Source organism: Schistocerca cancellata, chromosome 4 (genome assembly GCF_023864275.1).
Source record: "Schistocerca cancellata isolate TAMUIC-IGC-003103 chromosome 4, iqSchCanc2.1, whole genome shotgun sequence".
Classification (NCBI taxonomy): Eukaryota; Metazoa; Arthropoda; class Insecta; order Orthoptera; family Acrididae; genus Schistocerca; species Schistocerca cancellata.
This window is the reverse complement of record NC_064629.1, coordinates 693,088,849-693,116,280: the sequence shown is the minus strand read 5'-3', so window position 1 is coordinate 693,116,280 and position 27,432 is coordinate 693,088,849. Positions and strand designations below refer to the sequence as shown.

The 27,432-nt window shown below is 39.0% G+C and overlaps 1 protein-coding gene across 1 annotated transcript in view; it reads right to left on the bottom strand.

Annotated features, from left to right (window-relative positions):
• The window catches only part of LOC126184729 (haloacid dehalogenase-like hydrolase domain-containing 5), a 105,694-nt gene that overhangs the window by 30,264 nt on the left and 47,998 nt on the right, over window positions 1-27,432 (bottom strand). The window contains exon 4 of the mRNA XM_049927266.1: window positions 12,663-12,874. Within this exon, the coding sequence (XP_049783223.1) occupies window positions 12,663-12,874 (212 nt within the window). The remainder of the gene's footprint in view (window positions 1-12,662; window positions 12,875-27,432) is intronic.

Here is a 27,432-nt window from a genome sequence, read left to right as displayed (position 1 = left end):
TAAACTCGGGGCACCAGTATTCAGTTCAACAGTGGAGGTAACAACACTGGTAATTAGGCAGGAATTGCAGAATGTTGAACTTACACAACTGTTGGAATACATAAAGGAAATGATTTATAATCTTCACCAAGAAATTGATGAATTAAAAACAAAAAAACCTGATGACATTTAATGGCAGTTAGAAAATCAAATTAAGAAGAGCAGTCTTGAGTTTGGTGTTGCAGTCACATATGTGGAAAGAACCCACGGATAAATTCATGGAAAAATGGGTAGAGTTCCATAATGAAGTTCACACAGAAGAGAATGAAATAAAGTCCAAAACTGATGTAATCAAAAAACAAAATGAGGAAGCTTGAAAGGATAATAAAACGGAACTTGATTAATTCGAAGACAAAATAAACAAACAATATGCAGAAGCTCCCGAAACTAAAGAGATGTTCAAAAATGAGAAGTCGCTTGTGAATTTTGTAGCTGGTGTACAGGAACAATATACAAACCTGGAAGCCGAAATCAAGAAAGTACAACTGGCCGCTGCAGATAGGAGCCATTGTCAGCCCGAGTTAGATGAGCACCTGTTGGAAAAGAAAATCAATACAACAGTGCAAGAAAAATGTCACTATCTGGTAAGTGCAATTCTAAAGATGGCTGTTGATATTAGTATTAGTACCCGTAAGTTTCAAGACTACAAACTGACCATGGATCACACTAAGTTGGATTAATGCGACAGTTCAAACAGGTGTTTCTATCAGCACAGAAAAAGCAGAAAATAGATATCTGCATAAACAATTTGGAGGATGGCCCACATACATGGGGTATAAGGGTAGGAAGACAATTTTCCACCACACAGTTCACGGGACAGCTATTAGTAAGTTTCAGATGTGATCCACTACAAAACTGAAGCTATGGAACTGGGATCAAAATTACCAATCCAGAAAATGAAATGTCGTGTGGCTAGGGCCTCCTGTTGGGTAGACTGTTCGCCTGAGGCAAGTCTTTTGAGTTGACACCACTTCGGCGACTTGCGTGTCAATGAGGATGAGATGATGATGATTAGGACAACACAACACCCAGTCCCTGAGCGGAGAAAATCTCCGATCCAGCCAGGAATCGAACCCAGGCCCCTTGGCATGACATTCCGTTGCACTCACCACTCAGCTACTGGGGTGGACCAATCCAGAAAATGAAAAATGACATTGTATGGGAAATAATGTTTCAACTTTTATGGGAAGAATAGCACCTACTAAGACACTTTCAAGCCAATAATTGAAGCTGAAATATGTAGAAGTGCATGATTATTCCTTCATGTCCTGGATGTAGAGCAACTGAAGTTGTGAAAAATTTTTAACAAATTTAATGACAGAATCGCCATGACCATCTTTCCACTTACGAATAATAAGTGCAGCTAGAAATAAATGCTAGTCATCCCAAACAAAAATTCAGGATGGAGATTTTCTTTTGTCAGTAGTCCCATTTTTAAATGTTGGAGTTGTTTTTTAGGGCACACTGGTTGGTAGACAAGTATTGTTTGGATTTAATTTCCATAGATAAAATTAAAATCTACTTTAAAGAAGTTATTGATGACGAATGTGAGGACACTTCATAAGTGAGTCCAAGAGTTCTTTATATGAAGACTGGAAAGGAAGCTGTAGCTTTGTGTTTTGATGAAAATAGTGGCAACTTTATGATAAATCTAAAGAAGCTGCTACAAAGATACTAACAACTCTTGATAAATGGAAAGAGCTTATAGGCTATCAAACAGAAGAACCAAAAATCATTTTACCTTATCGTCAAGAAACATTTTCATATCAACCAGAGTTAATGATATGGCATTCAAGGCTGAGCTGCTGCAGATGGTGGTCATGTATGTTTGAGGTGTGCTTGCCTGTGCTTTTCTGAAGAAGGCTTTGGCCAAAAGCTAGATGCGTAACAGTCTTTTTGATTTGCCTGTCTGCTACACAACACGTCACCTTTACAGTGAGAAGCACTGTCTCCATTTCCTAATATTGCATAGTTAATGAAATGGTACTTTTGCAGATTTAAAGTTATGCCACATGAGTGAATGAGGATAAAGTAATATTTAATTCTGTCAGCTAAGAAAGAACCCACAGATCAAGAAATTCAGTGAATGTTCAATCTTGAAATCATAGAGTGATCGGACAGTGAGTACAGCAAACAAATTCATGCTATTATGCAGCAGTGTGGGTCAGTGAGCATTGTTTCGGTTAACAGAGTGATAAAAAGAATTATTCTCCTGCAGAGGGCTCTGTCAGATAATTTGAAACAATGATTGAAAAAATTTAATGGAGCTAAATACAGGGTAGTTATAAAGCCCATGAAACATCTTATAAAACTGGTATCAGTAAATGGCTAACATAATACAACAAATGAGCACATGAAATACAAACTTTTATTTTTACATGGTGTCAGCCAGTTGTTTTGGAGAACTGCTGACAGGGATGCCACCAACTGTGGTTGCTGAAAATGGTGGCAAACCAGGAAGAGAACGCATTTTTTGTGCTAGAATTACCAATTGGTAGTGAGTGTTTAAAGAGCTTTCCATGCCAAGTTTCACAAGATACCATCAATTTATAAAAGCATAGTGAAGTGCGTTTACAGGCTCCACCATCAAGGACAAATCAACAAGAATGGTAATATCTATTCTCACCTCCCTAGGAAACACAGGAATGACAATTTTGTCTAAACTGCACCATCTCGAGCCAAGGACGGGCTTGTCTTTTCAGCATCAGCGGTAGAAGAAATCGGAGGACAGTGGTTGGTTGTGCAATGTACAACTTTCAAGCCAACTCAGCATGGGAGAACAGACAGTAGACTGTGTGTGGGCTGTGATGATGTTAAGTCCCACAAAGTCTACCTATCGAGACTGTGCACAATTAAACATCGTTCAGCCAAAATTTTCGAAAAACTTTCATAAATGATTGTAAGAGAGAAGCAGTACAAATTCAGTTCCTGCAAGCAAACTGCACCATCTGTAGTTCTGCCCTGATATGCAAAATCATCTTGAAAATTATAAATTTACAAGCAAATTGATATTAAGTGACAATGTCACTCTTCGTCTTTCAAGATAGGTCAGCTGATAAACACACATTTAAGGGGACAGAGAATACACATGCTACTGTCAAACATGTCCAGGATTTCAAGAATGTTCTGTGCCTTGTGCAATAATACAATGGACCCTCCTTCACTGAGAGAACTGTAAATGGTATCACCTATCTCAATGTGTGGCAATTATGGTTCATGCCACAATTTTGAAATGATAGCAGGGATTTCATATTTCAACAAGTCTGCGCCTCTCCATATTTCCACAGTTGTGTACTAGATTTACTGAATGCCACATTCTCACATTGCTGGATAGGTCATGTTGTGGTTGCTGTGCTGGCACAAGTAGACTGCCCACAATGGTCCCCCCCCCCCCCCCCCCCCCCCTGATGTGCTGTGTCAGGTATGGGCAGAACTGGACTACTGATAAGGTGTGTGCCATGTGACAAAGGATGGACGCATATTTGCAAACATCGTAAAGAAAACTTGTAGATTTTGCTTTCACATACTGTTTCATTTGTTACTTTGCACTTTAAAATTTATCTGCACCATTTTTTTCAAATGTTTCACACTTTATAATTACCCTGTATTTAAGTATTTTGACCTTGAGTATTTATTGGTAACTTCTATTGCATGTGGATAGCAGAAGGTGCAAAGAATTTTTGCTTAACAGTAAGAGTTGCCAGTGTAAATGATTAAATATGTTTCTGAAGTATTTATGAGAGCTCTGGATCAAGTTGGTCACAGATTTACTTATTTTTCACTGTTTATGCAGGCGACATTTTAATTGCCACTGAACCACAGATGAATACCTAGATGTATTATGTCTTGTATCAGATGATCCAAAAGTAGAATCTGAAAAAAAAAAAAAAGTTTTTAGGACACTTAATCATGCCAAATGGTAGAAACCTGCAACAATAAAAATAAAGAAGACTGAAAATTTGCCAGCATCTACATGTTGTAAACAATCTCAAACATTCTTAGGATTCACTGGTTTCAACAAACACTTCTTAAGTGTTCACAGTTTGTCACCTCTGCACCCACATAACTTTTTTAAGAAAGACTGTGTGTGAATATGGGGAGAACAGTAACAGCAAGAATTTGAAGAGATTTGATCTCAGCTACTATATGCTCCAATTTTCCATCACATTAATCTGAGTCAGTGTATCTACAGTGGGTTGGGTAACTGAATATGGGATAGGCAAAAAGGTCTTCAGAATCTGAGGGACAGAATTTCAAGGAGCACCATGCAGTTGCTATTGATGAAATGGGAAAAAGAATATGTTGTGTGTAACAAAACTAATTTTTATTTATTTAGATGGCATACCACCATATGAACAGACCACAAAGCAATGCTGTCATTTCTTATGAAATGCAAACTCATACATTGTTGCACAGGACAATGGGAGTTGGTACTATAATACAATTTTAAAGCAGAGTATAGTCCCTGAAATAACAACACTGCCCCTGAAGCATTGTCACTCGTGCCTACTGAAAGATCTTGGGGAAATTAATACTGTGCAACATATGGTCAAAGGAATCTGCCTAAATTAGACTGACAGAATATCACAAGAGAACGACATACAAGGGGCGTCCACAAAGTTAGCTCTGTTTCTATTTCTATCTGCAGCAGCGCTACAATCACAGTTCTGAGGATGTGGAGCAGTTACTCTGACTCAAGGAGAAGACATATACACCATTTTCAGATCGCTGCTGCTGATGTGTGCTTTGTAGTGCTTGTTTGTAATGTCAGCCGTGATTGAAAATGCCGCTGCATGTGAAATCGGATCTGTGATTCGTTTCCTAATGCAAAGAAAGTTAAAACAAAGGAAATTCATCGGCAAATCTGTGAGGTTTACGGACAAAACGCTACGAGTGATTCAATGGTTAGAAGATGGGTCAGACTGTTCAATGAAGGACATGATCAAGTGCACGATGAAGAACACAGCAAATGTGACCAAACAACTCTTACGGGAATTTCACTGGGATGCATTTGATCATCCTCCGTACAGCCCCGACCTCGCTCCTAGTGACTTTCATCTCTTCTTACACCTAAAATCTATCCTTGGTGGTCAACACTTCAATGATGACGACGAGCTGAAAGGACATGTTACAACATGGTTGAATACACAGGCGGCAACCTTCTATGAATGAGGCATACAAAAACTTGTGTCATGCTATGACAAGTGCCTACAAAATTTCGCAAGCTATGTAGAAAAGTAGTTTAACAGTTATAGAAATTTGTAAAATAAATATTTTTTATGTATCTGTACATGTTTGTTTTATATAACCAAACGGAACTTACTTTGTGGACATACCTCGTAAGAAGGTTATTGAGGAATGTAAATGTAATGAAAGACTTGCACAAAAACTTAAACATAATTAATCAGAATTATGATGACCAATAGGAACTGAAGATTTGAATATATTATTGTAAACACCATGGCATTTTATACCACAGAGCTCAAGTCAGTTCAGATCACCAGGAATCACGTATACCAAAAGTTACAATCAAAATGCTGCTGTAGTATATTACTGTCAGTTACACTTTAGACATAACAAGTGTATTTTGAAGCTGCAAGAACATGTCATTTTCAGTTACATTGTCAGAAGAGAGCATTCTATTTTAAGAACCAACCTGAGACATTTGCCATAAGACTAAATTCCCCACTGTTGTTGTTGTTGTTGTTGTTGTATTCTTCAGTTCGAAAAACTGGTTTGATGCAGCTCTCCCTGCTACTCTATCCCATGCAAGCCTTTTCATCTCTGAACAACTACAGCAACCTCCATTTCTTTTAAGTCTGCTTACTGTATTTATCTTTTGGTCTCCCTCTACAGTTTTTATCCCTCACACTTCCCTCTTGTACTAAATTGGTGAACTCTTGATATCTCAGAACATGTCCTATCAATCGGTCCCTTCTTCTGGTCAGGTTGTCCCACAAATTTCTTTTTTCTCCCCTTCTGTTCACAACCTCCTCATTAGTTATGTGATCTATCCACCTAATCGTTAGAATTACCCTTGTTATGCTTTGGTTGATGTTCATCTTATACCCTCATTTCAAGACACTGTCCATTCCGTTAAATTGCTCCTCCAAGACCTTTGCTGTCTCTGACAGAATCGACATGTCATGGGCAAACTTCGAAGTTTTTATATTTTCTCCCTGGACTTTAATTCCTATGGCTCTGAGAACTATGGGACTTAACATCTTAGGTCATCAGTCCCCTAGAACTTAGAACTACTTAAACCTAACCAACCTAAGGACATCACACACATCCATGCCCGAGGCAGGGTTCGAACCTGCGACCGTAGCAGTCGCGCGGTTCCGGACTGAAGCACCTAGAACCACTCGGCCACCGCGGCCGGCCCTTTACTTCCTACCTCAATTCCTTTTTTTTTTTTTTTTTTTTTTCCTTGCTTGTCTTCACAGCTTGCTAGCTGTACAGATTGAATTTTTCTTACTTGTCTTCACAGCTTGCTAGATGTACAGATTGAATAACATCAAGGACAGGCTACAACACTGTCTCAATTCCTTCTCAACCACTGTTTCCCTTTCAAGCCCTCTTGACTCCTATAACTGCTGTCTGGTTTCTGTACAACCCGTAAATAGCCTTTTGTTCCCTATATTTTACCCCTGCTACTTTCAGAATTTCAAAGAGAGTATTCCAACACAAATTTTAGCAGACGGCGATATTGATGTTTACATTTCTACAATACTACATATAGTAGTTGGCTCTATCAACATTAACACTCGTCAGAATCTGTTGTAATATAAATTTAAGCTGCTTTAATATTGTTTTTAAAAGGACCTGTTATATTTACATTATGTGTAGTATAAAACATTTACACAAAGTTATTACAATTTCTGAGAAATGTTAGTAATTACTGATTTTTATGTCAAATGGGTAAGCCAGTGAAATGCTGTTGATATGATGCATATGTTTAGGTTTGATTTTTATATGCCTGAGCTTGTGAACTACACTCATTTTTTAGGTTCATCTTTTGTGGAGTTCTCTTGGAAATGATTTGCATATATTTTTGAAAGGTTTTACACTGGCTTTAGTTATGCATGTCACAGACTTCGTACACATGGGTATTGTTTACAAATCAGAGTTCCCCTTAGAACTTACTTCCTAGACAGTAAGTGTTCATCTACATCTACATTTATACTCCACAAGCCACCCAACGGTGTGTGGCGGAGAGCACTTTACGTGCCACTGTCATTACTTCCCTTTTCTGTTCCAGTTGCGTATGTTTCGCGGGAAGAACGACTGTCTGAAAGCCTCCGTGCGTGCTCAAATCTCTCTAATTTTACATTCGTGACCTCCTCAGGAGGTATAAGTAGGGGGAAGCAATATATTCGATACTTCATCCAGAAACGCATTCTCTCGAAACCTGGCGAGCAAGCTACACCGCGATGCAGAGCGCCTCTCTTGCAGAGTCTGCCACTTGAGTTTGCTAAACATCTCTGTAACGCTATCACGGTTACCAAATAACCCTGTGACGAAACACGCCGCTCTTCTTTGGATCTTCTCTATCTCCTCCGTCAACCCGATCTGGTACGGATCCCACACTGATGAGCAATACTCAAGTATAGGTCGAACGAGTGTTCTGTAAGCCACCTCCTTTGTTGATGGACTACATTTTCTAAGGACTCTCCCAATGAATCTCAACCTGGTACCCGCCTTACCAACAATTAATTTTATATGATCATTCCACTTCAAATCGTTCCGCATGCATACTCCCAGATATTTTACAGAAGTAACTGCTTCCAGTGTTTCTTCCGCTATCATGTAATCATACAATAAAGGATCCTTTTTTCTATGTATTCGCAATACATTACATTTGTCTATGTTAAGGGTCAGTTGCCACTCCCTGCACCAAGTGCCTATCCGCTGCAGATCTTCCTGCATTTCGCTACAATTTTCTAATGCTGCAACTTCTCTGTATATTACAGCATCATCCACGAAAAGCCGCATGGAACTTCCGACACTATCTACTAGGTCATTTATATATATTGTGAAAAGTAATGGTCCCATAACACTCCCCTGTGGCACGCCAGAGGTTACTTTAACGTCTGTAGACGTCTCTCCATTGATAACAACATGCTGTGTCCCGTTTGCTAAAAATTCTTCAATCCAGCCACACAGCTGGTCTGATATTCCGTAGGCTCTTACTTTGTTTATCAGGCGACAGTGCGGAACTGTATCGAACGCCTTCCGGAATTCAAGGAAAATAGCATCTACCTGGGAGCCTGTATCTAATATTTTCTGGGTCTCATGAACAAATAAAGCGAGTTGGGTCTCACACGATCGCTGTGTCCAGAATCCATGTTGATTCCTACAGAGTAGATTCTAGGTTTCCAAAAATGACATGATACTCGAGCAAAAAACATGTTCCAAAATTCAACAACAGATCGATGTCAGAGATATAGGTCTATAGTTTTGCGCATCTGCTCGACGACCCTTCTTGAAGACTGGGACTACCTGTGCTCTTTGCCAATCATTTGGAACCTTCTGCTTCTCTAGAGACTTGCGGTACACGGCTGTTAGAAGGGGGGAAGTGTTGTTTCATTTCTGTGATCTGTCAAATTTTATACCGACTTACGTATGTATAAAGGCATTAATATTTGTTTGCACACTGTGATTTGTTACAACTAATACTGACAGCTTTACCATTCAAATTTAGTGGACTGGTTTAGAACTGTTGCGTTAGGTATACTACATTTACAAAACTTAAATATACCATACAATTCTCAATATATTCATGGTTTCACTATAGTACTGTGTAATTTGTCTTGGATCATTATTATTCTTTCTAGGATTTGATTTTTCTTTTTCTTTGTTTTCTCGCCTTGGATATTCCATCTCCATGAGACTTGGAGTCAAATTTTTAAGAGTTTCAGAGATATAAGGTTACTGTTCTTAGAGTTTCCTACTTTGTTCATGTATGTGTTCAAGCCTCTTTAGGTAATAGCATCAGGAAGAACAATAAATTGCCTCTCTGGACTCAACAATTGGTTTCCCATACACAGGGTTTTGAGTGTACTTGAGAACAAGAATTTGTTTCTTGCAGTAGTCCTGCTCCAAGACGTGTACACATGCAGAATTATTCTTGCAGTTATCGGAATGAGAAAAATTTTATAAGTGACAACAAGGCTTGCAACATAGCTGTTCAAGACAGAAGCAAAACAGTTGTTATAAGAAATGTATCTGAACATTATAAGACAACAGGAATTTGCAAGTTGTTTGTTTATAAATGGTGGTAAGACAATGCAAACAATCAACAATAAATTTGATTGTTAATCATAAATTCTAATCTTCTTAATGAACTTTACCTTCACAGTCTTCATATCCTCAGCCTGGAAGGAGGAGTTCGGGAGTAAGCAAGAAAGGTGACGAGACTTTCAAAACACAATTAATATATGGACCTGATATACTGCTATTATTTGTTTGCCTCCAATGCTTTACTAGAGACCAAGGCAGTGCAACACCACATCACTCCAAAATTATAATGAAGTATTAAATGAAAATATGAGACATATGCCTGGTGCTCACGTTCCTCCTGCCTTAGCCATATTGAATGTCTGAAAGGCAATAATGAGTGATGTGGACATCATGTGTTCCAAGCCCTTTAAGTTCGGCACATTTTCTTAGAGATAGAAGGTGGTTCACAAAGGCTATTACTGTCTTGTACACATCATTTCATGAGGGTTTGCAATGACCATCAATTCTAAAGATATGCTACACATTACAACAGAGGTGAATCCAATGAAGCTGATGATTTGTGCAAATACTACAGCCATATTGAACATTATCAATGAAAACTTAGTCAGGTACATTGCCTGCAGTTGACTTATTTGTGGTTCTGCAGGTTTAGAATTTTATTCCTGGTTGGACCTAGGATTTTTTTATGGTAGTTAACATAACCTTCACAACTGGCTATGTTTTGTGTGTATGAAGGAAAATATCAAGGTGCCCCATCTTTCAGATTCCATCTTAAAATGCATCAGTTTTCACATTTGAGAAAGGCATGGACACATCACCTTCCATGGGACAACATCTAGCCATTACCTCACTGTACTGTAGAATAGCTACAGCTCTTAAAACATCTTTATCATCATCCTCCTCCTCAAATTCCTAGTAATGTACACTGGTTACTTATAAAAATGTGTTCCCTGTAAGTTCACAATCAGATGATGGCTTACATTTATTTGTAAGAAGATTACTTTAAATTATTCAACAAAAGTTACATAGACTATGAAAATAGCGTTATAAAGAAACCAAGTATGTCAGCCCAAATTGCTGATATAAGCTGTTTCTAAACCACACACTAACTTATCCTGTCTCAAAATTGTCCAGCTGTAATATACATAGAACAGCCTCTGCGAGATTCTTAAAAGGCTATGCATTTCCCTAATGGGAATCTTTCACCGTAGCCAAGATTGCCAACATACACCTGAGCAGTGGCACTTGACTCAAAAGTAAGCTGGTTCAAATTCTGGTAGTGGTTGAAATTTTCAGAGGCAGTATTTGGCTGGCAAGGGGAAGAGGAGTGAAGTGCAAAATTTCTGATCACTAGTCTTTAAGCTAACGTCCTAGATTAAATTCCAAACCTCTGTGCAGTGTTCCATGAAGAGAGGGCATGTGACACTGTTGATGGTGATCCATGGACATTACACTCAGCAGCACCCCTGGTGCTATTTGAGAGAAGTAAGCCATGTGCTGGTATCGGACTTCAGACCCTCTCCCTTATCATCATCATCATCATCATCATCATCATCATCATCATCATAACACATCCATCACACTCGACTCAAACTCTGCAGCTCAGCATTTGACACAACTTGCACACAGCCACAAGGAAAAGGGCCAATGCGGGTGGAGAAAGAACACTCTTTCTGGCAGGCAGTTTAACCCATCCTGTGGGATATCCCAGCCAACAATGCCATACAACATTTATATCTGTATTCTAGTGGGAGTAGCCCACAAACAGCATATAACTGCAATCAAGTTCCTTCGCACACACAATTTTTATGTATCTGAAAATTTTAAAGTTTGCTGTACTAATAAATAAGATATAAGTTGATTCAGTTAGATATATCCATCCTCACTATTAGAGGGAAATTACACCAACACACACTTACAAGGGAACCTCCCCATTGCACCCCACTCAGATTTAGTTATAAGTTTGCACAGTGGATAGGCCTTGAAAAACTGAACACAGATCAATCGAGAAAACAGGAAGAAGTTGTGTGGAACAATGAAAAAAAATAAGCAAAATATACAAACTGAGTAGTCCATGAGCAAGATAGGCAACATCAAGGATAATGTAAGCTGAGGAGCGCTGTGGTCCCGTGGTTAGCGTGAGCAGCTGCGGATCGAGAGGTCCTTGGTTCAAGTCTTCTCTCGAGTGAATATTTTAATTTCTTTATTTTCGCAAAGTTATGGTCTGTCCCTTCGTTCATTGACGTCTCTGTTCACTGTAATAAGTTTAGTGTCTGTGTTTTGCGACCGCACTGCAAAACCGTGCGATTAGTAGACGAAATGACGTGCCTCTCCAATGGGAACCGAAAACATTTGATCGAAAGGTCATAGGTCAACCGATTCCCCCACAGGAAAACACATCTGATATATTCTATACGACACTGGTGACGGCATGTGCTTCACATGACAGGAATATGTTGTCAACCCACCTAACTTGAACACTTGGCGAATGGGTAAAAAGATTCTTCTACCTTGCCCGATTTAGGTTTTCTTATGGAAGTGATAATCACTCCCAAAAAAGTGACGAAAACATAAGAGTTTGTCACATAAACTGCAACAAATGAATGCAACAGTTTCACAGTCGCACAGTTTTCCCTGTGCTCTAACAAAACATATGTTTTTAATGTTTTCAAATTTTTCCGTGTGTAGACCGTCAAATCCTGCATATGTCCAAGCAAATCTGAACATGTCCTGGAATTTTGGAGAGTGAAGTTGATTATGTGTGGGTGCCTGAACTTTGATAATTGTCTGAAAACAAAAAATTAAACTTTTAACTCGAGGGTAGACTTGAACCAAGGACCTCTCTTTCCGGAGGTGCTCACGCTAACCACGGGACCACGGCGCTCCTCACCTCACAATATCCGTGATGTTCCCTATCCTGTGCATGGACTACTCAGTTTGTATATTTTGCTTATTTTTTTCATAGTGCCACACAACTTCTTCCTGTTTTCTCGATTGATCTGTGTTCAGTTTTTCAAGGCCTATCCACTGTGCCAACTTATAACTAACTCTGAGGGGGGTGCGATGGGGAGGTTCCCTTGTTAGTGCTCCTAGTATTTCAATAATTCATACAACAGTACTTGTGATACTGACTGGAGGAAACAGTCAGCGAAAACAGTTTTCCAGCACTACAAAAAATTAGAGCATTAGCTGCAAAAACTACTGTTGTAGTCAAACCTTTCTCTTTACATACTATTTACCAGTGTAATCTACCAATTCTCTGCTTGTTAAACACAGGGCTGCAAAAGCTATCTTAAAAAATAACAAACTCAATTTTCAGTAGCTTGCAGTCAATTAATGCAATGTATTTTATAAACATTCTTAAACATTCAAATAGTTACCTTGGCATGGAAGCCTCTGCCATCCATTGCAAGTCCATATTGCATGCAAGAATTGGGATGTGTGGATACTGTACAGCCGAAGGAGGCATTTCAGCATATCCCTTTGACAAAAGTCCATCTATTATAAGCTGTAAGGAGGTCTCCCATCTAACCGGTTCTCCTAACAAAACTATTGCATCTATGGGTTTCATTGATTTTCCAAGCTGGCTAAACTGCGAACCCAACAAATTTGCAAAGTTAGTGTTTCATGTATATTAATTTAATTTTAATAAAGCACACTAATTCCAGTGGTAAGGTCCACTGCTTACATATATTATAAATACATATGAGGAGATAAAATTACAGATTAAGCTGTACACTATGCAATAATGTTATTGCACAAAATTATTAAAAATGTCTATAAACAATCAGACAAAACATATCCACAAATGTGTTATTTCTCATAGGTAAAGTAATAAAAAAGTATCATTTTAGCATACATCCACAGATCATATCCTCACCCCCCTCCTCCACTCAAAGCAATGACGCCTAAAACACGTATAACAGTTATTAGTGTGAGACGGCACTGTTTTATAGATAGAAAGCGTTAACATTAGGCTGGTGCATCATCATATTTACACATCCAAATTGAAAGGTTCCTGACCAGATGTTAAGCATCTTGTCAAATATAAGGACTATAAAACCAGCCTGCCACATTTTTAATGATGTAAGTCCATGTAACCACTGGGTGGTTTACAACAGATCCCTACTATAACTACCACACCTACATGGGAAGACCTCTGTACTGGGGAACTTTTTCACCAATGGAGTTACAGGATTTCTGATATCAGGCCTATGCTAAGGTGATCTGACCAACATTAGGGACGCACTAACCAAACTACACAATAGGCAACCATTAGCAAATCTCACCTATAAAAATTAATCAACTGATCTCATAAGCAATCATTTAATTTCAATTTTTAGCTTGGGATGATTAGCAGGCAATGTTTCTCCCAATATTTCAATGGGTAAACATTTCTTCAGTTTCGTGCACTAAGGCTTTCACAGCCAGTTACGGAGTGAAGTAGTGCAGCGGTTAAGACACTGGACTCTCATCCAGGGGGAACAGATTATTAACCACCTCCCAACCACACATATTTAAATAACCATTGTACACCTAAGCTCTTCTCATAACTGATCCTTATCTACAGAAAAAGAATATGGGATATTGTGTTTCTTTATACGACAATGTGGTAATACAATGGACTTTCCTTCAGGACAGCTTTCAAATCCCTATCTTGTCATGCTGGAATGGTTCCTTTGAAAGGGCATGGCCCATTTCTTTTCCCAATCTGAGCTTGTGGTCCATCTCTAATCAAAACATAACCAATGAAGCAATACACACTAAGCTTCCCATTATCATGGATCTTGTTGAGGTGAAATGGATTCTTTGCCTCAATGGTACAGATAGCCATACCACAGATGCAACAACAATGGAGGGGGTATTTTTGGAGAGTCCTGACTAACTGACAGTTCCTGAAGAGGGACAGCAGCCTTCTCAGTATTTACAGGGTACTAGTCTGGATGATTGACTTATCTGGTCTTGTAATATTAACCAAGATTGCTTTGCTACATTTGTACAGCAAATAGTTGAAAGCATGGAGAAACTACAACCATCAAATATTTCAAGGCTGTGGATTTCTACTGTATGGCTTAACGATGATGGCATCATCTTGTGTAAAATATTACACAGATAAAATAATCCACCTATTCGGAGCTCCTCACGGGGACTGCTCTGGAGGATTTCATGATCATCAAGAAAGCTAAAATTAGTGTTCTGTTGGTCAGTGTGGAATGCTAGAGCCCTTAAACAGGTACGTAGGTTACAGAATTTAAAATGAGAAATGGCTAAGTTTTAAGCTAAATATGGTGGAAATTTGTAAAGTGTGGTGGTAACAAAAAACAGTACTTCTGGTCAGGTGAGACAGGTTTATCAACACCTCATCAAAGAGGGGTAATACAGGAGTAGCTAATACTGGATAAGAAAAACAGGGATGTAGGTAAGTTACAATGAACAACACCATGAACATATAATTATAGCCAAGGTGGACAAGAAGCAAACAATCACCACAGGAGTACATGTTTATATGCCTATTAATTTAAAAAATGATGAGATTGAAAGAATATTTATTGAGATAAAATAGATTATTTATATAGTTGAAGCCCTGAAACAAAAATTTTATTGTTATGTGTGACTTGAATTTGATAGGAAAAAATGGAAGAGAGGGAAAACATAGTAGGAGAACATGAATGGGGGGAAATGAGAGGGTTTCAGATATGTTACATAATGGTAAGAAAGAGATTTTGAAACCATATTTTAAACTGCAAAACATTTCCAGGTGCAGTTGTGGACTCTGGTCACAACTGACTGCTTATAAACTGCAGGTTAAAACTGAAGAAACTGCAAAAAGGTAGTAAATTAAGGAAATGGAATCTGGATAAACTGGAAGGGCCAGAGACTGGTGAGAGTTTCAAGAGATCATTAGATAACAATTGACTGAAACAGGAGAAAAGAACTCAATAGAAAATGAATGGGTAGAATTTAGATACGGAATACTGAAAGCAGGAAGAGGATCAAATATGTAAAAAAGCAAGGCCATGGATAACACACAATTTAACAGAAATATTTAAAAAAGTAACAAATAAAGCAGACAAAAAGGAATACAGACAGTTAAAAGTTGAGACGTGCAGAGTTTACCAACAAAAGGAGAAAGAGTAAAAATACAGCAAATGACCTAGGCAAAAGTGATTGCTATTATCTAAAAATTGGGATTGACAGTGAGTACAAAATGGCAAATCAGGAATGGCTAAAAGTTATTGAAGTATGTATGACTCTGGGAAAGACAGATGCTGCCTAGAGGAAAATTCACCAAACCTTTGGAGAAAAGAGAAGCAGATGTATGAATATTTAGAGCTCACAATGAATCCCTTGAGTGCAAGGTCACAAAATGCCAGTGATGTTTACAGCATTCAACATGCCCAATTGTCTGCCATGCAACCATAATATTGGCTGCTAATGGCAACACAGGGCCAGCCTGGAGGTATCCAATGGTGAGCACAGCATCACAGCATGAGGCTATAAAGTGTAGCTGAACAGCTTAGTCAATGAGTACTTCACAACTGTGCTACAGTGCTAGTGCTACTGCGACTGACACAAAGCAAAGCAATGGCAATGATAAACAAAGCAAACATTGTATTATATCTGCAGCTACATCTTAGAAGATAGCCAGTTTTGCAATAAGCTCCACAACAGACTATTTTGCATTTCCAGAATGAGATTTCACTCTGCAGCGGAGTGTGCACTGATATGAAACTTCATGGCAGATTAAAACTGTGTGCCGGACTGAGACTCAAACTCAGGACCTTTGCCTTTTGTGGGCAAGAGCTCTACCATCTGAGATACCCAAGCCCGACTCATGCCCCATCCTCACAGCTTCAATTCTGCTAGTACCTCATCTCCTATCTTCCAAACGTTTTGTTTTGCATTTATTACATGCCTTCACAATCCATCAGTTCTCATCACCCCATTACACCAACATGATCCTATATGCATTCTTTAAGGGTGGATACTTAGCTGATTGTAGTGCACAGCTTGTAACTCCCAAGGAGTTCACCTTCGATCTTGATGGTGTGGACACTGGTGATCACTGTGGTGCACCATTTTTCATTTAGTGTTCGTGGTGCAAGTTATTGGTTTGTTTTGAACATTTCTTGAATGTCGATGACATCCATTTTGTGAAGTGTAATACATATAGCCACAGAAAGTTGATCTGTGCACCTCTCGGACACTCATTTTCTGTTGCCCTCCTGATGTGCACAGTGCTAACATTTCTGCTGTCACAATCGTTAACATAACACTTCAAATGAACTTTCGAACTTGCGCTCAAGAAGTTCCTTGTCAGATAGCAAACTGAAATTATGTGAAAGGGGAGGCTGGAACGTGGAAGAAAAATATACATAGGCTATAAAAAGGAAACAACTTGAAGACAATGTTTGAGAAAGGGAAGAGGAAGTAGATGATGAGGAGATGGGTGATATGATGCTGCAAGAATTTGACAGAGCACTGAAAGACTTATGTCAAAATAAGGTTTCTGTTGCTAGACAACATTCGCTCAGAATTACAGAGATCCTTGGGAGAACTTATGATGACAAAACTGATGCATTATATATCAGACAGGCAAAATACCCCCAGACTAAAAGAAGAAAATAATAATTACTGTTTCAAAGAAGGCAATGCCAGACAGGTATGAAAATCAGAGAACCATCAGTCTAATAAGTCATGGTTGCAAAATACTGATCCATATTGCTTAAAGAAGAATGGAATGACTTAGAGAAGCCAGCCTTGAGGTAGATTAGTTTGGGTTCCAGAGACATGTAGGAACACACGAGGTGATACTGATCCTACAACTAATGAAGAGGTACTGAAATGAATTGGAGAGAGAAGCTTATTGCATAATTTGACTAAAAGAAGGGATTGGCTGATATTACACATCCTAAAGCATAAAGGAATTGTCAATATAGTAATGATGGGATGTGTGAGGAGATGCCAAAGCTTGACTACAACCAGCAGTTTTAAACAGATGTGGGCTCAAGTAGTTATGAAGAGATGAAGAGGCTTGCAGAGGATAAAATAGAATGCAGAGCAGCAAAAGTATATAAATTGGAAGACCACAACAATAGTACAGTCAGTTTCATTACGACTGGGGTTCTCAACCAACTACTCCATTTGATCAAACCATTCACGTATGCCCTTTGATGTATGGATGGGAACTTTATCTATTTTAAGCTAAAACCCATAATGATGACATAGATTGAGTAGCAATGTATTTTTCTATATGGCTAAATGCACAAATACCAGATTTTGTGTGTGTGTGTGGGGGGGGGGGGGGGGGCAGATTCATCGGCTATTTTCCAGTTCCACACATCCACAGGACTACCCCAACATATTACCTGATTTTTCACTTGGTAAAAAGCTCTTGTACTGCAGTGGAGTTCACTGTGATATGTTTCATGGCACTGTAACAGGCAGCAAATGTTCCAGTTTCATTATCCTCACATTATGCACTTCATTTTGCCAAATGAATTAAAATAAAACACTTCAAGCCAAATGTTACATGTCCCAACATCACTTTCAGTTGCCAAGCAAATGTCTAGGGCTATGGTCTATAGAGAAACTTGCTGCTCACAACAAGTCTTACAAGGAGAGGTCCCCAGTGGCAGGATAGACTTCTTGAAACCAAATGTATAGTGATGTAGGTTTAAGAGACCAGGTATCGCACCCTGTCATTCATCCTAGTAGACCAGCATTTTTAATTGATGAAAAAAAATTTGGAATTTTGCTTGATGCTCAATAACATTTAAAAAGTCAAATAACAAAACCTGGTTGTGTGGTGTAATGGACAGGATAATAACTTCACATACAAGAGGTTGCGGGATTGAATCTCGTCAAGTGCACCAATTTTTTTTATTTTTAAATCTTTATTGAAATGACTTTGATCATCATTTTTACTCGATTAATCAGTTCAAATGTAATTTTTTATTTCTATTCCTTTGTCACAATATTTTAATCACCGTATGAACTTTTTTCATTTGTTTCATGTTTCTTAATCTCATTATTTTTCCAATCATAATTTTTGTGAATACGAATTTAACTATATTTATTATCTATCATAACATTCAATTATTTGAAAATTCTGATCCACCAGGGGGGAAAAAAAAAAAAAAAAAAAAAAAAGACGGAGAGAGACCAAATAATCTATTTATATTGACAGTGCAGTAGTGTGAAAAATGTATTTTTCATTACCAGATGTGCAAATTATTATTATTATTATTATTCTTTCTTTTCTCAGACGTATGTCTGGTCAAAAATAAAAGTGACGCGGACCTTGATCAAGCGTGACTTCCTTTTAACTGTACGGTATATGTTACATTGCATTTAGGAACTTTCGGGTTATTGAACATGTATCAATAATTACGGATTTCTGTAGTTGTATATATACATTTGGATGTAGCTGTATTGGGTTGATGTACTGGTGGATGTTGTGCGGTATGACTCCTGTAGTTGATAGTATAATCGGTATAATGTCAACTTTATCCTGATGCCTCATATCCTTGGCTTCTTCAGCCAGTTGGATGTATTTTTCAATTTTTTCTCCTGTTTTCTTCTGTATATTTGTTGTATTGGGTATGGATATTTCGATTAGTTGTGTTAATTTCTTCTTTTTATTGGTGAGTATGAGAAAAATGGCTCTGAGCACTATGGGACTTAACATCTATGGTCATCAGTCCCCTAGAACTTAGAACTACTTAAACCTAACTAACCTAAGGACATCACACAACACCCAGTCATCACAAGGCAGAGAAAATCCCCGACCCCACCGGGAATCGAACCCGGGAACCCAGGCGCGGGAAGCGAGAATGTTACTGCACAACCACGAGCTGCGGACCGGTGAGTATGATGTCAGGTTTATTATATGGTGTTGTTTTATCTGTTATAATGGTTCTGTTCCATATAATTTGTAATCATTCTCCAGTACATTTTGTGGTGCATACTTGTATGTGGGAACATGTTGTTTTATTAGTTTATGTTTTATGGCAAGTTGTTGATGTATTATTTTTGCTACATTGTCATGTCTTCTGGGGTATTTTGTATTTGCTAGTATTGTACATCCGCTGGTGATGTGATCTACTGTTTCTATTTCTTGTTTGCAAAGTCTGCATTTGTCTGTTGTGGTATTGTGATCTTTAATAACATGCTTGCTGTAATATCTGGTGTTTATTGTTTGATCCTGTATTGCAATCATGAATCCTTCCGTCTCACTGTATATATTGCCTTTTCTTAGCCATGTGTTGGATGCATCTTGATCGATGTGTGGCTGTGTTAGATGATACGGGTGCTTGCCATGTAGTGTTTTCTTTTTCCAATTTACTTTCTTCGTATCTGTTGATGTTATGTGATCCAAAGGGTTGTAGAAGTGGTTATGAAATTGCAATGGTGTAGCTGATGTATTTATATGGGTGATTGCTTTGTGTATTTTGCTAGTTTCTGCTCGTTCTAGAAAGAATTTTCTTAAATTGTCTACCTGTCCATAATGTAGGTTTTTTATGTCAATGAATCCCCTTCCTCCTTCCTTTCTGCTTAATGTGAATCTTTCTGTTGCTGAATGTATGTGATGTATTCTATATTTGTGGCATTGTGATCGTATAAGAGTATTGAGTGCTTCTAGGTCTGTGTTACTCCATTTCACTACTCCAAATGAGTAGGTCAATATTGATATAGCATAAGTATTTATAGCTTTTGTCTTGTTTCTTGCTGTCAATTCTGTTTTCAGTATTTTTGTTAGTCTTTGTCTATATTTTTCTTTTGGTTCTTCTTTAATATTTGTATTATCTATTCCTATTTTTTGTCTGTATCCTAGATATTTATAGGCACCTGTTTTTTCCATCGCTTCTATGGAGTCACTGTGGTTATCCAATATGTAATCTTCTTGTTTAGTGTGTTTTCCCTTGACTATGCTATTTTTCTCACATTTGTCTGTTCCAAAAGCCATATTTATATCATTGCTGAATACTTCTGTTATCTTTAGTAATTGGTTGAGTTGTTGATTGGTTGCTGCCAGTAGCTTTAGATCATCCATGTATAGCAAATGTGTGATTTTGTGTGGGTATGTTCCAGTAATATTATATCCATAATTTGTATTATTTAGCATGTTGGATAGTGGGTTCAGAGCAAGACAGAACCAGAAAGGACGTATTATTATTATTATTATTATTATTATTATTATTATTTTGCATGGTAATCTTCATGCAAACGAAGATCTAAATGAAAGAAGGGTTCATAAGTTTAATGACATTCAAACGAAATGAGAAATAGACACAATGAATGCAATAATGTGGATGAAAAAACAGGATGATAAAACAAAAACAAAAATTAAATCAAAATTAACAAGAAATTAATTAAAAACTCATGAACAAAGATTTCAGGTGAGAAAAGAACAAATGAAGAAATGGGCATTATGATTAAAGTGATGTGACAAGGGAATGGTAATAAAAATTGATATTTAAATCATTTTTATTCAATTAATTGATGATTAAAAAATACTGCTCCTGGCAAGATTCGAACCCGCAACCTCCTACTTGTGTAGCTACAATCCTATCCATTACACCATGTGAGCAGACTATTTGACCCAACTTTTTGAATACTACTGACAGTCCCACAAAATTACAAATTTTTTTTTCATCGATTACTCACAAATGGGGGCCTACCAGGGTCAATGGCAGCAGTGTATGATACCCACAATCTTTACATACATAACTGTATAGATGGTTTCAAAAAAATCAACCCCACCACCGGGGACCTCTCTTTGTTCGTTGTCAATTGCCCCTTTCTTCAAAGTTCTTTGTTACGTTTGTTTATGAAAGCTTGCATTTTACAACTCACGTAATTTCCATTCACTACTACATCACTGCTACAAGGATCATTGTGAAAGTTCTGAGAATGACGGAAGTTCTATTTCACTCTGACACATCAAAAAAGAACAAACAGTAACGTCCAAAATGAATATATTGATGCAAGTTCCATATGAGTAGAAGATGATGCTGAAGTGTCTCCATTATTATATTCCATAAAATATTGTCACTAACATTCGGAGAATTTGGTAACATGCGGATCACACATCTCATGATCATAGATTGCTCCTTGTACTACCTTGTAGAAAGCAGTCAGAACAGTCGTAAGGCCTACTCCTCAAATAGTAGTAATCAGAGAATTCATCGAATGGGTTTTTATTATTTTACAGTCAGTTCCTTCTTGGACATATTATCATCAAAAATAGAAGAAAGATGGGAAAATCAAGTATTCTAACAAAACTGACAAACATAACTGAAGAGCTGGTCAACCTCATGGCAAGAAGGAAAACTGCAGCTGCTCCTGGGGTTAAGTGAAAACGAGGGAAGAAAACTGGAAAATAAGAATCTCTGATTAGATTAAAAGCTCTTCTATGCTGAAAATGAAACAGAGTCAAAGTATGGTGTAGGGTTTTTACCACATAAGACACAGATGCTCGGAGTTAGGGTTAACTTGTTAGTGAAAGAATAATGAAATTGTACAGTAACTGGAAATACAAAAAAGTACAGTGTATTCCATGTCTCTGTAGCACAAATAAGATTTTCAAAATAAGAACTGCCTGTATTTCTTAAACTGGAAGCCCACATGGACTATGAATATCAAACTGTAATTGGCTATTTGAATGCACAGGATAGCTGACAACAAACAAGATACGACAACTTATAGGCCCCCTGTGGACTGGGAAGTAGAAATGCAGGAAGAGATGTGCAGGATCAGTGTATGAGAAATAGCTAGACAGTGGACAGTATCTGGTTCAGCAACAGGGACTCGTGTAAGATAAGATATGGTTGGGATGAAAGTAATAAATTACATACTGACAGATTAAAAGGTATGGAAGGCTGTGAATGACATCAAAATCATTCCAGTTGAAAATGTAGATGGAAAATGCGTACTGCTAGTAGTAAATGTAAATAAAAGACCTCCCACAGCTTGTAACAAAAGAATCGCAAAAATTAAAAATTTATCAATTTATTGAATCAAGCAAAAATGAAAAAGTTAGGGAATATTATGACAGAATGTTGCCCAGAGATGAATTAAAACCTGTAGATGAAGAATGGGACGTGGTTGTGTTATGTACAGCTGATGAAGTATATGTACAACCGATGATGGTTGCTGATTTGCAGGGACTACACTAGCAGGTCCTTCAATCCACTGTGAAGTGTGATCTTATGAATAGGAAGATAAATAGCAATCTTTTCCTGTGGCAGATCAATTTGCCATGACATACAAATGTAGTCATTACCTGACCAACATAAAAAGAAGGATAGGAATAGCCAGATACTTAAAAAAGCATTCTCCATTTTTGGAGCCTATAAGATGGGATAATGTAAAACAGTACCTGTGTAGCCGAGGGCTTAGCTGGAGGTCCATGGAGGCACACCTGCCACGACCATCCTAAACTGACATCAGGAACAGGTGCATGTCAAACTGATGCCAATATTTTTACAACCATGTGTGTTCCAGTTCAATAGTTACACTAATACATTTTGTGTGTGTGTACACTTGTATAGTGACAAATACATGTATTTAATTTTACATGTGGACTTCACTTCAGATTTGTAACAGTCGTGCCTTCACTCACAATGGTTGTGCTGAAATCATATCAGGGATGCCATCACTTATCACTTTTACTTTTTCCCTGCACTGCTGTGTGGATCGTAAAATGCTGTAAGTGTCAACAACTATAATGTCCAAGGGAGAGAAATGTTCATTGGTAATACTGACATAATGTGGTTATTATAGAAGCAAACATGAAATAAAATTATTGTGGCATTGATGGACAGGAGGCCCCATCTGGGGAAGTTCGACCGCTGGGTTGCAAGTCGTATTTCAGGTGGTCCCACATTGAGCAACTTGCGTGTCGGTGATGATGATGAGAACAACACAACACTCGGTCCCCAAGTGGAGAAAATCTCCAACTTGGCCGGGAATCGAACCCGTGCCCGCTACATGAGAGGAAAACACGTAACCACTCAGCTAAGCAGGCAGACATAGAAACGAAGAATGGTCTGCACAGAAAATTGTTTCTTTTATCATGCTGATACAATGTGCAAATTGTTGCAGATGGCACCAATTTTCTTAATGTCCATAAGAGAAGAATCAATTAAACCACACAAATTAATGATTGTTCTATTTGTCAGAAAAATACTACCATCTGTTACATATAAAATGAGGTATAAAATAGGAGTCGAAAATATTGAATGCTAAGAGGCTTAACGTATGAGGTATATTGAGGCATCGGGGGGAAGGGGGGGGGGGAGGGGAGGGTAGCACTTACCTGGAGGCCCATATGGGCAGAGATTGTGGAAAGAGGCTTTTCCCACATACCTGTACCAAACACTCATATAAAACTAGGAGGAATGCAAGACCAATACGAATGTCAATTTTGTCTAAAATGGGAAGAGAGAACAGAAAATGATTTTTGGGGCTAAAAGAATTAAATGTTGATGGAGAAAATGGTATTGAAGTGAGAGGCTCTCCTTCCACTTTTATCATGAACATGAACTTAAACTGAGAAGACTGTAGGAAAAATACTAGTAGTATTATGTCTAAAATAAGAAAAACAGACAGAAAAATATTGTTGGGACTTTTTTAGGGCACAGAAACAACTGAGGTCATAAGTGCCCATGTCATAATCTTAGAACACCAATAAGTAAAAGAAGTTAAAAGTAACTTTCATTAAGCCCAATTGATAAAAGGAATGAGAGCTAAAAACAAGGACTTCCCCTTAAAGAAAGGTCCATAAAATACATTGTAGAAATAGCAGAGGTTTCTAAGTAGAGATTAAATGTCCTTCGCCACATTTCTACAATCAATAAAAAGTAAAACATGATTGCCAGCCCATGCATTGTTCGCTAAAACGTGATGACAAACATAGACAAATGTAAGCAGTTGGGGGAAAAAAAAGGGCATTTGGTCAAGAAATGGCGAACGGTTGTTGGCAATGAGCACAAAGTGGTGGGGGTCACCACATAACAAAAGGTGATGGCTAAAATGGCAGTGCCCAAAATGTAACCTAGCTAAAATGATCTCCTCGCAACAAGAGGGTAAGAAGAAGTCATCCAAGCACTGGGAGAGGTTTAATTCCCCAGAGATTGTTCCTGTGAAGAGAAGATCAGTGCTGATGATAAAGTGACACACCTGCCGACAGGCTGAAACACAGAGATCATCTGAAGGAATGGAAGAGCTACCAGGCACGCTGAGGTAAGAGGAATGCGGCCTTGGCAGCAGCATCAGCTGCCTCACTTCCCATCAGACTGACATGACCTAGAATCCACATGAATATAACATGGGCTCTGTCAACAGCGAGCAAGTGGAAGCTTTCTTCAGCCCATTGCACTAAGGGATGGACTGTATAGAGTACATAGGGCCTCTGAAGGGCACTGTGAGAATTAGGGCATATGACAATTAAAAAGCCTGTGCCACCGGATGTACTGGGTGGCTTAATAGAAGGAAAAGAGTTCTGCTGTAAAAATCAAGCAGTGATCTGGAAGCATATACCGAAAAAGTTCAGTGTCAATGATGAAGGCATGCCCGACACCACGGTCACTCTTTGTGCCATCTGCCTACACAAAGCTGCTATCGCTAAGTTGAGTTCGAAGGTTAAGAAACTAAAAGTGGTAGATCAAAAACGGAACAGTGTCATTGGGGGGTCAGGGTGGATGGCTGGGCATGGAAGACAAATGGCATACATATCCACTGAGGAGGACATCACGCTGGTACAACAGTGGTAGTTCAGCAACTTCTGCATACAGACTCCCAACCGGGCTGGTATGAAAGGCACCAGTGGCCAAACGTATTCCACAATGGCAGATTGCGTGAAGATGACGTAAGTTGGACAGATATGAGCATGAATAAATGAAACACCCACAGTCTTGTTTCAAATGGGCAAGGGATCAGTCTAAATGGAGCAGGGCGGTCCGATCAAATCCCCATGAAGTACTACTGAGGATGTGTAGGACACTGAGGGGCCAGGTACAGTGAGTAAGCAGGTAAGACATGTGGGAGGACCAAAAAAGTTTCCTATCAAGCATGAGCCCCACGAATTTCCTAGTTTCAGTGAACAGAAGAGTAACAGGCCCAAGATGTAAAGAAGGTGGAAGAAACCCATTGCGCCACCAGAAATTAATACAAATGGTTTTGCCAGTGGAAAAGTGAAAGCCATTGTCAATGCTCCATGAATAAAGATGATCAAGACATCTCTGAAGACACCACTCAAGGAGACAAGTCCACGGAGAAAAGCAATAAATAGCAAAGTCATCCGTGACAAGGGAGCTAGAGATGCCTGACAAGAGACAGTCCATAATATGGTTAATGACAATAGCGAAGTGGGCGATGCTCAGGACAGAGTCTCAACACACCCCATTCTCCTGGGTAATGGTATCTGATAAGGCCAAAACCACACATACCTTGAAAACTCGGTCTTCTTAAAAAATTCCTAAAGGAAATCAGGCAGGTGCCTCAGAAGCCCCACGTGTATAGAGTACAGAGGATACCAGTCCTCCAGCAGGTGTTACAGGCTTTCTCCAAATCGAAAAACATGGCCACTGTATGGTATTTCCAGAGAAAACTGTTCATGACAAGATGGTCAACTGCAGAACAATGTGCACAAAAACCACATTGTACAGTGGTTAGTAGAGTGCGAGATTCGAGCCTTCATACCATCTGACCGTGAATCATACGTTCCACCACCTTGAAAACACAGGTGGTGAGAGAAATGGAGTGGTAGCTAGAGGGAAGGCGTTTGTCCTTATTGGCCTTAGATATGGGTGTGACACTGACTTCACTTCAGCTTTAGTGAAACATGCCATTTGCCCAAACACGATTGTATGTACGAAGGGAAAAGTGCTTGCCCCAAGAGAAAGGTGCTGCAACATCTGAATGTGAACATCGTCTGGCCCTGGGACAGAAGACAGAGATGAGGTGAGAGCATGGTCAAGCTCCCTCAAGGAGGTATTGTAGCATTCACAGTTCTGAGAGGGGAAAGGCATCACCTGCTCCTCCACTCATTTTCCAGGAAGGATGGAAGGTGATAGTGAGTGGAGCTCAAAATCTCCAAAAAACAGTGGCGTAAGGTGTTGGAGATAGCAGTTAGGTCCAAAATGACATCACCTGCTGTGGCCAAGCTGAAATCGGGCAATGGACCTCTGTCCCAGAGAGCCGACAGAGGCTGCCCCCCCCCCCCCCCCCCCATAATGTATGAGAGAGTGAAATTCCTAAAAGAACTAGTAAAGGAAATCCAGCCAGCTATTTTGCTACCCTGAAGAATAAAACGACACTGCGCATGCAACTGTTTATTATAACTACAGTTCACCATTGTAGCACAATGATTAAAAATGCAGAGTGCATGTCTCCATGTGCAAATCGCATCATGGCACTCCCCAGTCCACCAGGGGACCAGAACACAGCATTGTAAAGGAGAGGGTGTGAGGTATGAAACATTCTGTGGTGATAAGGACAACATTCATAAGGTACCCTACCTGGTAATCACAACTAGGGAAATGTTCGTCGAAGGTCGCCAGGAAGGAGTAAAGCCTCCAGTTGGCTGCAGAAAACTGCCAGTTGGGTTTACATTAGGTGGGGTAGGAGTCAGCAAACGGACAGCACATGGGAAATGGTTACTCAAGTACATGTCAGAGAGAATGGACCACTCAAGACGACTAGCATGCTGAGCAGTGCAAAACAAGAGGTCCAAATGGAAATAGGTGCATGTGGTGTCTGAAAGAAACCTGGGTGCTCCAGTGTTAAGACAGATTAGGTTGAGTTGACTGAGAAGTCCAGCCTTGGACAGGTTCTAAAAGAGCCCCAAAGACGATGGTGGGCATTAAAGTCACCAAGCAGCAACAGGTGAAGCAACTGACCAATAAGCCGGAGGAAGTCTGCCCTGGTGACAGCAAACGACGAAGGGATGTAGACATTACAAAAAGAAAAGGTGAAATGGGGAAGGAATATGTGGACTGCAACAGCTTGTAGCCAGGAGTTCATTGAGGTGGTTTGGCTATGGACACTATCCCAAATGAGCATTTTGTCAACAAACTTGTTTGCAGGTATAAAAACATGGTTTGGCATCCAGATGTTGGTGCCTCCCTGGTTGAGTTCAGATAG